The 17500-nt window shown below is 40.4% G+C and overlaps 1 protein-coding gene across 3 annotated transcripts in view; it reads left to right on the top strand.

Moving 5' to 3' along the window:
• Positions 1-17500, top strand: part of LOC138003584 (uncharacterized) — a 47842-nt gene that overhangs the window by 21092 nt on the left and 9250 nt on the right. The window contains exons 4-9 of one of the 3 annotated variants that reach the window (XR_011123615.1): positions 3208-3463; positions 4090-4439; positions 8478-8710; positions 9133-9428; positions 11170-11532; positions 15432-15588. Coding sequence is in view for 2 of the 3 variants with exons in the window: in XM_068849710.1 (XP_068705811.1) it covers positions 3208-3463; positions 4090-4439; positions 8478-8710; positions 9133-9428; positions 11170-11532; positions 15432-15592 (1659 nt within the window). In the remaining variant the exon portion in view is untranslated. Of the gene's footprint in view, positions 1-3207; positions 3464-4089; positions 4440-8477; positions 8711-9132; positions 9429-11169; positions 11533-15431; positions 15593-17500 lie in introns of all 3 variants that reach the window. The other 2 variants (XM_068849710.1, XM_068849711.1) reach the window with 2 other exon arrangements.

Here is a 17500-nt window from a genome sequence, read left to right as displayed (position 1 = left end):
CTTGTGGAGTTTGATCTGAGTTAAATCAAACATTTTTTAACCGTTTGGCCTCTCACTTCAACATCAGTATGTTTGGTCACCAAACAATGTTTGATGTTGTTTAAACGCCAAACATTTCCCGTTTGTCCAGGCCCTTACTGAACAGGCGCACGGCCGCCATGGAATCTATTTGTTAATTCTTCCATTTTTCTGGTAAACGCAAGTTTAGTTCGACGTTTGCCGAAAAAACATGATGCTCAATCTCTCTCATAAATGCACCTGTGTCTCTGTACCTTTTCTCTTCAAGTGACCATAAACGTTCTGAGTAGACGAGGTTAACAGTATTATGAGAAGAATTGCTACGCCAGATACGAAAAACCACTAAAATCACCACCCTTTAGAATTGCTCAAAAAATATGTGGAAGCGTTTTTCCTCTTCTAATGCAGCAGCCCCAGACCACGGGGAAAAAAACAACTAAACGGGTTACACAATATGAACTAGTACATCATTAAAACAACTGATCGAACTAAAAATATAAGCAGGCGAACAGGAGGACTAACCGATCTAGAATGACCAAAGTCTCCCGTCAAAAATCCGAAATATTCTAAACAACAACTCCTATGATACTTTAGGAGCCTCTCTTTTGTACCGTCAGAATGGTAATTTCTGACTAATTCATTCAGTAGAGATTTTTCACTCACGTGATCACTAATCTTGTTTTTCCACCGAAACAAAAGAAAACGTTTGCATGATAACAGAACTCAGTTACCGGAGGATTAGTTGGGTACACCAACATGGCGCCAGTGACGTCACGTGAAAACCCACTATAATTCCACTGTCAGAAATTACATCATGAGAAAACTAACTTTAAAAAAAAAGACGCTAACCCTAATGCTAACCGTCTCCTGTTGAGTAAGTGGTTGGCCTTGGGACTTAAAAGGGATGGTACAGAAATGCAGATAATGTTTGAATAAAAATTGTCAAAAAATAATCAAAAGTGAATGTATCAGAACAAAATATATTTTGGAATCGTTTAGTGTCATTTTCAAATTTCCCGGCAGCCGACATTTTTTTACGGTTGCCCTTGTTTAAATTGTTGCCTCATTCACCTTAAATTCCATAATGACCGCATTTTAGTATTCCTTTGATTCCTTGCAAATTGCCTTTTTGGCCTCCCATTAAAATGTAAAATTAACCGTAAACGAGGCCGATTGTCAATTTGCAATCAAACAAAAGAATAGTAAAATGGTGGCCATTTTGGAATAACGTGTATGAACACAAGGCTATCAGTCAGCAGAGAGTGTTGAATATTGAAAGTGCATTAAATGATGAGCTATCTCTGAAAGTTTAAACCCAATGTACCAAATGATTTCTGAGCAATGATGCTCTGAAAGTTCGAAATTTAACAAAGAATGTATCTTTAAAAAAATGTAATCAAATTTGGCACATTTCCTGTGGTTTAATTTTTGTTGAAAGGGAGGTTTGGCTTGCCTCTATTTACCCTCATTTCTAAACACAAGTGACAACCTCGTTCCCATACTCTCTAGAGAAGAGTGACCCTGGTTTGCTCTGGCCACATGATTGCCTGTGACAAACAGGTCCCTTGTACGGGTAGACTAACCCATCTTCTGTTGTTCATGCCATCAGGTTAAGCAACGTTGCTACTTGCGGAAGAACTGGAATCATTTGAAGCCGTTTTCGCTCCCTATAAAAATCGAAAATTATTCGATTCAATTTTGATAAAACTCTCGCAGTATTGGATAAGCTTAAAAGGCCGAGCGTCTTCTTTCACCGCGGTCTCCACGAAGAAAAATTTAACAGGAAGAAAGCTCTTGCTTTCGCCAGCTGACATCTATTTACATTTGTTACTGTTTCGTTGTGAGAAAGGGTATTGTTCTCGATCAAATCGAAAGGCTAAGGTATCTTTCAGCAAGCTTAGGAAGGAAAAACATGCAAAATTACCTTTCAATTCAAAATTATATGCAACTGCGACATCTAGTTTCCTTCTCCGTGTTTCGCAAATCCGATGGCATGTCAAAACAATGCATTGAAATACGTCTTCCTTCACTAAAATTTCATTTTCTCTCGAAATGGTTAGCTTTCATAAACTGTTCTGGTGCCACCATATTTAAACTGAGTAAATCTTGAATAAGATCGTTTGGCACTTAATAATCACAAAACAATGAAAACTTAAAGTTTATTACATATTCATTCAATTAAAATATAAAAATTTCAGTTCACAAGGGGATTACAAATGTAAAATTATTTCATAAAATTAGGTCCGCAGCTGTACAAGTTATTTTGGAGTATCCATTCTTTTCGCAACCCCCTCATCTCTCGCTCCAGAGGGCGGGAAGAGGAGAGACCCTGAGAACGAGGTTTCACAAGTGGTCCCCTATTGGTGGCTTTCATGTTATGTCATTGCCGCCATGTTGGTGGACGAAAACAAAATATTTTTCGGTATACGTAGCTCCTTTTGTTCGTCCACCAACGATTGTGCATTGCAGCATTGTTGTGTGTCTCCAGAGAATGGTTTCAAACCACCTATATGGTAGGGTCGTACCTCTTGTTTAACACTATGTTTCATTGTCTGTATAGTGTCGTACTTCCTATTGTGTTCTGTGCTAAATCCATTGTTATCGTTGTTCGTTCTATTGTTCTTTTGCCCAATCCTGAACCCCGTTCAATGAGCTACGACACTACCCAACCTATAGACAGTTGTGCAGTCGGTGATTGGCTAAGTTTTGGGTAACTCAAAGCGTTCATTCGGTGCAAAAAAAGAATGTAACACACCAAGCATTTTGATTGGTCAATGATTAAAGAAATTCACAGATAGCGAATCAAATGCGAGCCTTGGTTTAGCGCAAAAATCGTGATACGTGATATGCGTGCGTTCCTTCTGCATAATTATTATAAGTTATTTAGAAATTGTTTTTTTCTTGTATTATTTATAGGTAATCGCATGAATTTTGTCGTTATTCCAAATTCCACTAGAAGTCATGTGATTACCTATAATAAATTAGGCTGTTCTTACGCAAACTGACTCAGATTTACAAAGGAAAAGCAGTAAAATCTGTTTAAAAACCAGGTCGACGCCATCTTCGCCTTTATTCAAAGGCCAAGTAACTGTACGCACTTACCTCATTGTAAAATAGCCATTTAGTCGTTCTTAATTCTTTATTCATCTTTCATATAATATTTTGTAACATTCCCTTCGATTATGTTAGAACGCCAAGCGCCCTCCTTTAAAGAAGCCCCTTCGACAGAAGGGAGTGTCAGTGGAGAGAAAGACGAAGAAGAAAGCAAAAAAGCATCAGGAGAAGAAGGCAAAGGCGAAGAGATAGAAGTAACCTCTGAAGAATCTGAAGACGACCAAGATGTCGATTTAACTTCTGAGGAGGAAATCGAGGCCACATCTGAGGATGAAAATGAATACTCGAGTTCCTTTCGAGAAACGGATAGGAGTAGCATTGTTTTACACAGGTAAAGACGATCTCTAGAATCTGGAATCACGGCTCATCATATGCCATCTAAAATATACAGGCAATCGCCATGCTAAACCGTTTACTCTTTAAGGAGGTCGTCAAGCTAGAAATATGCAATATTTATGTGCAATTTCGTTTAAATATCGTCCCATTAATCAATATCTCTTGACCTCATCGCTAGATTTGTGGAATAAGGTCAACAGTTATCGAAACTTTGACGTTAGTTAGCAAAAGTTGGCCAAGATTTCATGACTTGGTGAACATTCTAGTCTTTTTCTTTGAATAATCCATGACAATACATGGTTAATGTCTGGAGAAGATTATGGAAACTGGTGAGTTTCTGTGTTTCTGCAGTTTTGTTTTTAGACCCTGAACGTTGTTCCGACCGGGTTCCGATGCTCAACCGACCGGGCCACCGGTTAAGGTTTGTTAATTTTAAGCCTGACTATTAAGAAGTTAGGTTCTCTCTGTATAAGTAAGTCTCCTTGTGCATCAGGCAACGCTGGCCTCACCAAGGTTCTTTGAGGGAGCGTTGCGTGACTTAAAAAAAAGGGCTGCGAAGGAGACTACGTAAAGGTGGGTTCGTGGGCATAGTGGGCCAACTTTTTTGTTTGACATTTTCAGAGGAAAGGTTGTCAAAGAAGGGACACAGTGGGACCTCAAGCAAATTGCCGTACACGTAATATTCCCTCCAGACGCTGTGCCTGAAGACAGAACACTGACCCTTCTCAGATGGAATCCTCATGCTCGTTGCCCTCCTCTCCTTCACCATGAGGCCATCGTTAGCGATGTCATTGAGCTATCAGCAGTGGACAATACGGGGATTCTACATTTCAATAAAGCTGTCACAATTGTTATTCCACACTGTGCTTCAAATCTTAAGGGTTATGAAGTGGTGATTAAAACTTTAGTCAACAGTGAAGCTAATGAGTGGGACGATAGTGTAGAAACGGAGGACGTGCGGACACAGGATGGTGAGAATTTGTTTATTTATTCATTTATTCTTATTTTTTGGCATTTTGGCATTTTAGGAAAGTGGATTTTGTTACCTGACCCAAGAAACAGCAGACGGCTGATGCTACTCTTGGCTTACAAGGGACTTAACAAATCGAAGGTGGTTCAGGTTGTCTGTACTCAAATTTTGACCTCTGTGATGACTAATGTCGTTGTCGAAAAGAGTACAGACAACGTTCAACCTCGTTCGATTTGTTTTTTATCACAATATTCAACGCCAAAGATGATGTTTATTTCAGAGCGTGACCAAGATCATGACACAAAGAAAGAGCAGGCGTTGTCTCTACCTTTCTCGCAATGTGATTGAATTATTTCCCAAAATGAGCGTTCCTGATTGGCTAATACATTGCGTGACACATTAATAGGAAGCTTAAGCACGCGCGTTTTTGAGACGCGGACGGCAACCGGAAGAGAGCATTTAGCGTGCCAGGACAGTGGTGTCTCCCAGATTTTTATACTAATCATCTCTAATGGAGAAAAGATACTCAGCAATGTAAATGTGGTTGTGTAAAGAGAAGTTGAAAGGGAAAACAGCTCACTTCCCGTTGCCGTTCGCGTCTCAAAAACGCGCGTGCTTAAGCTCCCTATTGACGCGAGCACGACGCGGCAACGTTGTCTAGACTCTTATCAGCAACGGCAATTAGTCAATCAGATTGCGATATTGCAAGCAAGTGTGGTAAAAAATGTGATTACGTATAAGATTGACTTTTGTTATTAAATTAATCAAAAACTATCCCGGACAGATTTCGACGTTCGATGACATTCTGTCATCATTATCAAGAAAATGAAGAAAATTTACATAAGTAAGTATACAAAGCTGCATTTATTCAGGAGATTTGAAGATTGCAATACGAAGCAAATTAATTGCGCTGATGCAATAGAATTCTTACAACTATGCAAGTCCTTTTACCTTACACCTACATTTGCAAAGGTCGACTCGACGAAATCAAGTAAGTGGTCTGAGTCATCAAAGAAAATTACCTCCAATGTTGTTACAGAAGAGCTCAAGTCGAAAACGAAGCAAAATACAGAACTGAAGAGAGAACTAGTCTTGATCTACGATGAAATCCGACAGAGTTGTTCATATTTTCGATATTTATGTATCTTGAAAATAATGTCACAACTTCGAAACAAGCAGTTTGATCGAGTCATGAAAAGCCATAGCAATAAAATCGCCAAACTCCTACATAGAGAGTTTGATGTTGACACTTATATAAACAACATTTCGTCTTACAAGTTATCATTCTTTTAAAAGCTAGTACTGTGTCGTGGCCTAAAATTCTCTCTTCCTCAAGACGCACCAGTCGAAGAAATTCAAGCAAGCTTTGAAAAAGCTTACTTGAAAGTTCAACGTACGTTACCTCCTGACCTAAAAGAGTTTACAGATGCAAATCTCCGAGCGATCGCTCTCAACTACATCGAGTGTAAAGCTCCAAAGCCACCAAAAGCACTACAGAGAGCCGTTCAACAACTTAAACGTCGTTCTGACATAGTCATAACTAAAGCAGAAAAGGGTTCAGTTGCCGTCGTAATGGACAGACCAGATTATGTGCGTCTTCTTCATGATGCTTCTATTAAGGATACCTCTAAGTTTATTCCTAACCCCAAATACTACCACCCATTACTGGAAAAAAAAAAACAACAACAACAACTTGAGTCAGCAGTGCAAAAAATACTTCCCAAGTCTATTGCAGCCAAGATCTGCGGCAGTGGCTCACGCCTAGCCCATCTATATGGTCTGCCCAAGACCCACAAGGAAAATCTGTCTATGCGTCCTATAATATCAGCCACGGGTACTTATAACAATGCACTTGCCAAATGGCTTGACGAGAAGTTAAAACCACTTTCTATCAACCGATTTACCATCACTGACACATTTGCGTTTGCCACTGAAATGAAAGAAACGAAGTTGAACGAAGAAGATATCCTTGCGTCGTTTGATGTTTCGTCTTTATTTGCCAACGTTCCTCTAAATGAGACAATCACAATTCTTGCCAAGAACGCGTTTACCGAAAACTGGTTTAATGAAATCTACGACCTGAATATCAAGAAGTCTGACCTGGTCACACTTCTACAATTCGCAACAAAGGACCAGCTATTCCAGTTTGAAGGCAATCGGCTATACCAACAAATAGATGGCGTGGCAATGGGTTCTCCGTTGGGTCCCCTTATGGCTAATGCCTTTTTGTGTTCACTTGAAGAAAAGCTAGAGAGGGATAATAAGCTACCCAACCTATTTAGAAGATATGTAGATGACACGATAACTGCCATGCCGGACGTAGCTGCAGCTGAGTCTTTTCTTTCTACGCTTAATCAATGCCATCCCTCGATCAGCTTCACTATGGAGTTGGCAAGTAACAACAAATTACCGTTTCTTGGGATGGAGATAACAAAGAATAGCTGCCAACTGAATACCAGTGTTTACAGAAAACCTACAAATACTTGGTTTACTTCTACATTTTCACAGTTACGTTGATCGTTGGTCCAAAACCTCGCTTTTGAGAACAATGGTAGATCGTGCATATTGTTTGTCATCAACGAAAGAACTTTTTGAGGTTGAATGTAAAAAAACGTAGATCTATTTTTTCTAAGCTGAAGTATCCGAACGAGCTAGTCGATTCTACAATTTTATCTTTCATGAAATCTAAGCTATCGAATGTTTCGAGTGCACCCCCTGTTGTGCGGATACTGCTGCCGTTCAAAAACCAAAAGTCTGCTGACGTCTTAAGGAAACAACTCAACAACCTTAGCAACAGAATCGGAACACCTCTACAGCCCATCTATACTAGTCGTAAACTGGGTGATGCTCTTAGCGTAAAAGAACAAAAGCCCTCTCTGATCAATCAACACAGTGTGGTCTACAAATTTTTATGTCCTCTGTGCGATGCAGAATACATAGGCCTCACAACTCGACATCTTTTTTCAGGGAATTGAAGAACACTGTCGCAGTTCTTCATCCATTTGCAGACATCTTTAATAACAAGATCATGATACCAGCCCTAGATCTCTTGACTTAGCCAAGAATTTTGCAATTCTGAAGAAATGCCAAGGAAAGATAGGCTGTCTAGTATACGAGATGCTCCTGATTAAAAAGTACAGACCGAGTCTTAACATCCAGTCAGACTCAATACGTGCTAAAGTATTCACTTGACTTTGGGTTTTCCTTTGTGTGAGATCACTAGATGATTCACTGGCTTACAACAATAGACTATCGTTTTCGGTTTAGTTTTGTCTATTTACTTATGTAAATTTTCTTCATTTTCTTGATAACGATGACAGGATGTCATCGAAACGTGGAAATCTGTCCGCGTTACTTTTTCTGATTAAAATGTGTTTAAACTTTCAATAGTATAAATTCTGCTTAGAACTTGTTTGCCAAAAAAATCCGCTGCCACTGCCACTGCCGTTACCACTTCCACTCCACTGCCACTGCCACTACCACTGTTACTGCCACCACCACTACCACTATCACTGCCACGGTCACCGCCACTGCCGTTACCACTTCCACTCCACTGTCACTGCGGCTGCCCCTGCCACTGCTGTTGCCACTAACACTGCCACTACCAATACCACGGGCACTGCCACTGACACTGCGGCTGCAATTGCCACTACCACCACCGCTATGACTGCCATGGCCACTGCCACTGCCGTTACCACTTCCAGTCCACTGCCACTGCGGCTGTCCCTGCCGCTAACACTGCCACTCTCACTACCACTGCCACACCCACTGCCACTGCCGTTACCACTTCCACTCCACTGCTGTTGCCACTGCAATTGCCACGATAATATGAAGTAAAAGAATCACCATCCTGTGGATGACTGCTATCAAAACCAATTTAGTTATCCAGTGCTGCTAGTATTGTTCACATTTTGAACAACCCAGGCAAGTTTGAGTAATGTAAATGGCGAGGAAATACATGTATGCACACTTCGGCTCAGTGGAACTTGTCTTCATTCTCTGTGGTGCTTACAAACCAACAACAAAAACTTTTTTTCAGACATTAAAGGAGACCACGCTGGCTCTGCTGACGTTCCAGACTTCCTCTTCCCCGTGGCTATCAGTAAGATAACGCAATGTTTAACATTCGTAGTGGTCTGTCGTCTAAGGTCACATAGACATACTATCACAAGTCAGGAAAGCAAACTGGTGTTCCCTGAATTTCCACTTGCGAGAATATCTTTTCCGAAAAATGCCGTTCCACATGATGAATCAGTAGAGATCATTGTCAAGGTTAGTATGTCATATTTGTTCATTACTCATTTTTAAATCGAAATTATTTTGCGGGATTTTTTTAATGAAAAGTAAAGTCAATCATGCCCCCAAAACGCCAAACATTTGGCAGGTTGATACAAAATTTTAACCAAAGGGCACGTTTAAAGTGGAACTTTATAGAAAACCGCTCAAACTGAAGATTTTAAATTCAAAAATACTTATAATTTACAACACATATTTTAGGTTTTGGTTGTTAAGGTTATTCCAATTAAGTCGAATGTATTTCAACAAAATATACTTGTAACTGCAGGGCACGCGAGCTGGCCATTATCTTTCATTTGTATCTCTTGTGTGCCTTAAAACAAAAGCAATGTCGAAAAAGCATTCTCCTGTATAAACATTATTATTCTTTTACTTTTATTATTTTCCATTTTGCCTAGCTTCAAGAAGTTTCCCAAAAATTGTTCAAGAAGAAACAAATTTTGCCAGGACCGATAATGCGAATAACGAGACCAAAAGCAGTTGAGTTTCTGAAGCCTGTAACCATCCAGATTCCATTGTCATTGGGAGAACGTTACAGGAGAGGAGACATCGATTTGTCAATATTTCGTGTTCGAGTTCTCTTTAAAGAATCAAGTCTTGAGGAACAAGGGTGGAGAGAAATAACAGACAAACTTGGGGCACCACCAAGATTTGACGGAAATATCATTACATTTGAAGTGACGCATTTCTCGTAGTAAGTTGCCAAGTTAGAGCTTTCTTTTCCGATCGTTTTTTTCCTTGTGTAGTCTTTTTGTCGTTCCTGGATCTTCTCCTTTCCCTGCTTTTGTAACACGACAAGGATATTTTTACGCTTTCATTCGCCATTTTGCCGTTAAACAAGCCTTAAGGTGGCTCAAACAAAACAAATGTACCATTTAGAGGAGAAATTTATTTTATCAAACGAGTTGATAAAGATCAAATAGCCACCGTGAAAGATTTGAAAAGCTGACGTTTCGAGCGTTAGCCCTTCGTCGGAGCCAATAGAGGAATTGTGGTTGTTGTAGGTTTATATGTGTGCGGAGGAGCTTGCTATTGGTAGAAATAGGGTGACGTGAATTTGTGAATAGATTAATGGAATGAGAGGCGTTCATTGATTCCGTGTGAATAGACTGTGCCCAGTTGAAAAATAAATTTTTGTTCGAGATTTTTACGGCTTTCTGTGTTTCCGAGGTGTAGGGATAGGCCGCAAATAGTCATGTTGTGGTGGGAGTGATTAGGAAGATTAAAATGGCGTGCAACTGGTTTTGAGGCATCTGTGTGGTTTTTTTCTACATCTCGTAGGTGTTTGCGAAAGCGGTCCGCCAATCTTCTCCCTGTTTCGCGAAGATTGGCGGACCGCTTTCGCGAACACCTACGAGATGTAGAAAAAAACCACACAGATGCCTCAAAACCAGTTGCACGCCATTTTAATCTTCCTAATCACTCCCACCACAACATGACTATCTGCGGCCTATCCCTACACCACGGAAACACAGAAAGCCGTAAAAACCTCGAACAAAAATTTATTTTTCAACTGGGCACACTCTATCCACACGGAATCAATGAACGCCTCTCATTCCATTAATCTATTCACAAATTCACGTCACCCTATTTCTACCAATAGCACGCTCCTCCGCACACATATAACCTACAACAACCACAATTCCTCAATTGGCTCCGACGAAGGGCTAACGCTCGAAACGTCAGCTTTTCAAATCTTTCACGGTGGCTATTTGACCTTTATCAACTCGTTTGATAAAGATTAATAAACTTCTGTTTCAATCTCCCACCGACGCAGCACCACAGTTTCTTTAGAAACTATAATTTTTGTTTACCATTTAGAAGGATTGGCTCTACAATACACCATCGCCAAACAGCGACGTTGTGACACAATTTGCCATAAGCAGTTTTCGTATTTGGCAACTTTTAATTGTCACATAAAAGCTAACACATTTGTCACTTAGAAATTGGCCAAATTTCCTCGTCTACACGAACAAATAAAATTGTCACAAAAATTGCTCGTGTAGACGAGGCTTTATAGACATCGTTTGACGCTACATTAACTCTGGTTACTGGTGAAGTTATGGTTCATGACTCACCGTGTTGGCACTTCTATTTAGTTTCTTCATCTGTTATGATCCAACACTGCAAGCTTTGAGGAGTCCTTTTATATGCTCATTGACAAGCGGCACTTCCGCCCAAGCTCCTTTGAACTATGATAATTGCGGTCTTTTACCTGATATATTTTAATGATAACGATAATGGTGATAGCAATGACAACAGTATTTATTTTAGCTTTCCAAATTACAGAATTAGTTTTTCATCCGAAAGAGTCTTAGAAAATCAAATCAAACATTAGTTTTTAAGGAGAGGGGTAAAGTGGAGTACCTGGAGAAAAACCTCTCGGAGCAGAGTAGAGAACGCCTTACAACAATTTCAACTCCCTTTTGTTGCAGTTTTTGGACTTTGGTTGAACAGTTTTGGAACAAACTTGCATTGCGTGGAGGCTTTGGTGCTGTTATTGATCAAACTGCGAAATCAGAAATCAATAAGTTGGATTATGTACCAAAAGCAGCATCTTTTCTAGCGTTTGTTCCCGGAGGCACTCGTTTGCGCGACGAATCGCAGTTAAGGTTGTACTGTGTCCCAACATGTAAAAAACGAGAGGTACAAGATGATGAGAGAAAGGAAGATAATGTTAAGATAGGAGATGGAAGCTCGGATGAACCCATGTATTCTAACGACAAAGCTTACATGTTCCTATCCGACGGTATTGTCGCCGCCATAAGTCCTGAACGCTTACGGACATTTCACGTCAGGTGAGACAATTCACTCGGCTCCAAGGTTTGCTAAAGAAAATCTGAATGAAAGCTGTTAACAACCTCTACATCCACTCAAAATCTATACCCCCTTAACTAAACCCATTGACTCCCGGAAGTGAAATTGAAACCCTATTCACTCTGAGTAAACTAACCTAGATTCAACCCGTGTTCAAATTAACCCGAGTTCTCCCCTACTTTGTTCACACGGAGAAGTGCAGAAAACTGATAGTGAGCTCGTACCGTGGAGCAAACCTAGGTTTGTTGTTACACGCAATCGCATTTGTTTTCAGAACAGGACTTCGAATGTACTAATAGCGACAATAGGCCATTTTCGAATTCTAACTGTTGGACTGGTTCTAGCATGAAATGGAGGCTAATGCGGGCAAATCTTTTCAAATGCAAATTAATTTACCCGCATTTGCCTCCATTTAGATAGATAGATAGATACTATGTTTTCATGCTAGATGCAGTCCAACCGTTAGAATACGAAACTGGCCTATTGTTGGTTTTCACTCACGTGATCAAAAGCCATGTTTTTCAACTGAAAATGTTTGCATAGTAATAGAGTTCAATTCCCGGAGGATTTGGTCGGGGCACCAACAAGGTGGCCGTGACGTCGTGTGAAAACCGAGAATATGGCGAACGACAATTCTTTAGTCATGTTGGAGATTTGGAGGCAATTTTATTTTATGACTAAAGCTTTGGCGTTAGTGTGGCTTAGTATCACGAATAGCAAGAGTTTAGAGAGAAGAAGGCGGATGAAAAAGAGTCGAGTTTCTGCTCAAAAACGGCTCGCCACCTATCTGAACTGGAGATCTCAAATTTTTTTTTTTTTTTTTTGTCACATCCTGATCTACGTTCAAACAACTTCACCCGATCAACCTGGTGCAAGTCAAGAAGCAGAAATTGGTGGGATGAAATATGCACGTGCAACGCTCGATGGGTAAAAGTACAAGTGCGCATGTGTGAAATTTAAGTTTAACCTGAGTTCGTCCCGGGTTTGCATTCACACGACGCTTCTTCAAAAATAACCCAGGTTCGACATGAGTCGAACGTACCCCTGGAGATGGGTTGGATTGAACCCAGGTCGAACCGGGCTGCAGCGTTCACACGATGGCTGACCCGGGTCGAACCTAGGTTAGTTTATGCGGTGTGAAAAGGGCTGTAATAAATTTTACTCTGTCTAACGTCAGACATTTTACAGGGGTTTTGTCAGGTTGTTTACCATTTCACGTCCGGTACTTTGACGCTTTAGATTTTTTGGTTTCTTTGCTTCCTTTTTTTTCTCTTTGGACTTACATATATCAGGAAGCCATAGGCTGAAAAAACACAAGACGATCACGCGCAATCAGTCCTTCAAACCAACAAGAAGTCACATTGCCTTATTTTGCTTACAAAACGGAATACTCGATCTGTTGGCATTTCATTTCCTCACACGATAAGTTTAGTTTTCTTTTTGTTCTCAGAACTGGAGAAAGTAAACAGTATTTCTGAGAGTTTCATTTACAGTAATTTATACGGGACACAGGCCTCCTCGAGGGTTTGCTCCCAAGACACCTTGCAGTCGGCCTTACAACGGAAAATAACCATGTCCGGTACTTTTATTATCAAATCCGCTACTTTGAAACGCTATCGAAAACCCAGATTTTATAAGTCAATTGGGGACGGTCCGGGAGTCAATGGGTTAACAACCTTTAAATCCACTCAAAAACTATGTTCTCTTTAAAAGTGCCCTTTCGAAAATATATCTGAGGTAATACACACTGTCTTGGAGGGAAAGAGGAGTTTGTCCGGTATCGGATTTCGCTGGAAAATTATGTAATCCTAGTTAATCCATTCTTGGTGTGACCATTTTTTTTAGTACACGTCCGCTTCGTTTCCGAAGTTTCTGTAAAGGTTGAAATAATGTTATTGTTATATTCTTACGTAATTTTGTTTCCATATTTTAACTACGTTAGCTGTGAACTTTTCTTGGGGTATAGAATTGAACAGTTAGTTTTCACACCATTTGTTTCACCCACATCCAACGGGTAATTTTCAGTACTTTGTTTTGTCGTAGTAGTTTATTTTTTAAGGAAAACGGATCTTATTGTTGAGTGGAGAGTTTAAGTAAGGACAACGGCAATTTCAGCGAAAAGTCACTCTAAAATATACCTTAGCGCTATCGCAAGTATTTCGCGATTATTCCAACTTGTTCAGAGTGTACAATACGGGCCAAGTATCCTGTAACTGGAAGAGTAGGAACGATTTTAAGGAAAAGATCGAAAATGAATGACTTTGTTGTATGCTCGCGTTGTCGTCAGAACCTGAAAATTGGTGATTTGAGCGTTGTACCATTTACCGAAAAATTTTGGAAATTTCGGTTGGAATGTAAATGGTACGTAAGGCTATTTAGTTGAGCCAGAAGCGCGTGACCTTGAAGCGCGTAACTTGCAACTCTTTTTCTTGAAACAAAGCTGGGCATTTTCGGGCACCAATTTTATGCCCAAATATGGACAAAAATAAGATCGATGCTGCGCGCGCGGGAAATTGCACGAGTTGCCTTACTTCCAGATATAGAATTTTTAAACTCATAAAACTCTAGCTCTGAACCAGAGTTAAACGCTTCAAGGTCCTGAGCTTCTGGTTTAGCCTGATAGGAAACTTTCCGAAGGGAAAACGCATTTACCATTTGCATTTCTCTATATTTCCTCTCTCCAGACTCTTTCGGTAAACTTGAACGAATTGCGTAAATGGTACAAGCCGATCCCATTCGGGAGTTTTTGCTCACCATTTGAGCAAACCTAGTACCAGCCGGTTTCCGCTTGTAAATGGTAAGCAACTGAGGACTACGTCAAAGAAATGCACTGCCTACTGCTCTTGCAGCACAACTATTTTGCCCGTTTTAAACCAATAACATTCTTTTTTTTGTGACGTTTTCGTTCCCGTACACGTGGTCGTTGCTTAAACTCTAAAAGCCCTGGCCAATCAAAGTAGGATTCAAAGCTCCAACTTTGCTCGATGCAACATCGACCTTTTGGGCGCCCATGTTGGAAGATGTTCGTCCAAGATTTGGTTCGATCAAGTGTTGGATAGAGTTTGCCTTTAATCAATTATTACGCCCAACATTTCTGCTCGTGCTAACAATGTTGCAGTATTTTGCCGCTCTTCCAACAAAGTTGTGTCCTGAATGAAGTCACGTTCCCCCTGCTGGCCAATCACGAATCGCTATCTTATTTTCGAGCCTACGCTGCTAGCATCATTTTCAACAAAGGTGACGGACAATCGTGGTTGCTGGTGAACAGCCAGAAATCGTGATCAGCGAGTATGAAGCAAGGCCATAGCTGTGAGACCCTTAATCATGATCGCCCTGTTTAAACATGTCTAGTTTAATGGCGTTTAAAATTTCTGCAAATTAATCCGGGCTCATTCTCATCATCTCCTGAACGGGGATGTATCTTGCAGTGAGCATTCCCTTTTCTACACGTTCTCTTAACCATTCTTCGGTTTTTCCTTGTTTGAATACATTATTTCCGTTCTCCAATAGCAGCTCCAGTGCCATAAACGCTACGAGCAGTTTTCGTTTCGATCCGTGTTAGCACCAAAATTCAATTTTATTGCCAACACTTTCTTGAACTGGAATCGGTTTCGTCGAGCAGTTTTGGATGGTGTCTTGCCACTACCTCAACATTTACATCCTACAATGTGGCATGTGGGATCCAACTTTGTTCGATAGTTTGGCCAGGGCTTAATATCTGCTAGAAAATACTTTGCATTAGCTTGCTTCATTGAATGCAAGCTTCGTCTAGAGCATACCTTTTTTAAATTGTTGCAAGATCGTTAAAAATTAACGATGCATGAGAGTATTGTAGTATTAATTTTTGGACCGTGATGACTGAATCTTCATTTATTTTTAGCTTTCAAGATGAACCATTTCTGAAGAGTCTTCAAATTCGTGTTGAGAAACGAGGAGACTTGACAGTTTCATTCTACAGGACCCAAGAGAAAGATGTCAACAATAGGTTGTGTGAACTGGAGGTGCCACTACCTCCCCAAAGAGCTGATCTCACTGATGTAGGTGTGTAAAAATGCTCTTTCAATTCAACGAAAGAAGAAAAGCCTTTACCCTATTTTCAATACAGTACAGTACGATATTTATTCACATGTTTATGGAAGGGTGTTTTACGCTATAGGTGGTTTTCACGAAACGTGAAAAAAGAAACTGTTATTGCTCCTTTTTTTCATCCACCAGCAATTGTAAATTACCACGTTGTTATCTGTGTCCCTAGAGATTGGTTCCATACCAACTATTTAGTAAAAAGACCCCTCCAGGCGGGTGGGTTGTCGGCTGATAATGTGTTCGACTGAGGCAGAGCACAACTTTCTTTCAATTTCATTGAATGCGTTTGATGTTTTTTCGTCAGAAAACACCTTTGGAATTCTTTGGTTTGCCTCTTTGCGATTTGCGTCTCGGGTTTGCTTAACTGTCTCGAATTCCTCCAACTCCCCCTCGTGTTTAGATGAGGCTATGTAAACACAGAAAAAAGTCTATGAAATATTTCTCAAAAATAAATTCGACAAATGACGGGAAATGCTGTTTTTTTTTTAACTTCTTGATTGAAACAGATTTTCTTGACACTTGCTATTATTTCCTACCAGCCAATCAAAACGCGTGCCTGACAACACATAACGAATCAAACTTCGTGTCATGTCACAGCCGTGTTTACATACTCTCATCTAAACACAGCTGTTGACCAATGAGAGTACGCGTACTATCCTAATTTTTCTATAAACCACATTTGATGCTGCGTTCATGCAGACATATTCATGCTTGCATGCGCTCTTTTTAATGAGCAAAACAAAGGACCAATCCTCCTGAGTACTATCACATGATTTGTATTGGGAAAACAAAATGTACAAGCGAAAAAGGTCTATTGGGGACACTGTAAACTGAAACCAACAATTAACGCAAATCAAGTCAAATGTCGGTTTTTGAGGAGAGGGAAAAACCGGTGTACCAGGAGAACAACATCAACCCAGATATGACGCAGAGTCTGGGAATCGAACCCGGGCCACATTGGTGTGAGGCGAGTGCTCTAACCGCTGCGCCATCATTGAGTCACGATAACAAGGGCTTTACTCAAAGACGACAGCCACAGCAACGACAACAGCGCCACAAAGCAAGAATGTTACTCAGTCTAGTAAAAAAAGGAAAAATACTCGGGCAGCACGTGCAGGGCGAATTTCCGTGCATTTTTTTCCCGTACTCGACAACACGACAAGGTAAAGTCAACAAATGTTAGGTTTTGACGACAACGTCCGCCAACGTGAGCATAGAACAATGAACCATTAATTTTCTATTTTTGCTTTTATACCGTTCGTACCCATCCAGTTACAGGATAGTGAACAAGTTGGAATAATCGCTAAACACTTGCCATAGCGGTAGGGTTATATTTTCGAGTGACGTTTTCGTTGACGTTGCGGTTCTCCTTTCTTAAACTCCCTAAAGAAACGACAACGGCTACGGCAAAGACAACCCCACCGACCAATAATAACATTGTTTAAAAGAGGAAAGGTAGTCGTGTTGCACTTGCGGTACTTTGCATAACAAGGATGTGAAATCACCAAATTTGAGATTTTGACCACAACGTGAGAGTAAAGGAGGTTTTTACGTGACATCATCGCCGCCATATTGGTGGATGAAAACAAAAGATCTGTTCGTCCACCAGAAGTCGTACGACCTTTGCTGTATGCATGTCACGCAACCTAACGACCCCTACATGCAAACATCGTCGATTCGTAAGCTCCTTTCTTTAAGATCTAAGACGGTGATGTCGACGAAAACGTCACCTCAAAATATATGTTCTATCGTAAGGTTTTAATTTGAGATCTTTTGTTTTCATCCACCAACATGGCGGCGATGATGTCACGTAAAAACCTCCTTTACTCTCACGTTGTGGTCAAAATCTCAAATTAAAATAAGCGC

The sequence above is a fragment of the Montipora foliosa genome, chromosome 5 (assembly GCF_036669935.1).
Source record: "Montipora foliosa isolate CH-2021 chromosome 5, ASM3666993v2, whole genome shotgun sequence".
Classification (NCBI taxonomy): Eukaryota; Metazoa; Cnidaria; class Anthozoa; order Scleractinia; family Acroporidae; genus Montipora; species Montipora foliosa.
This window is presented reverse-complemented; position numbering and strand designations above follow the sequence as displayed.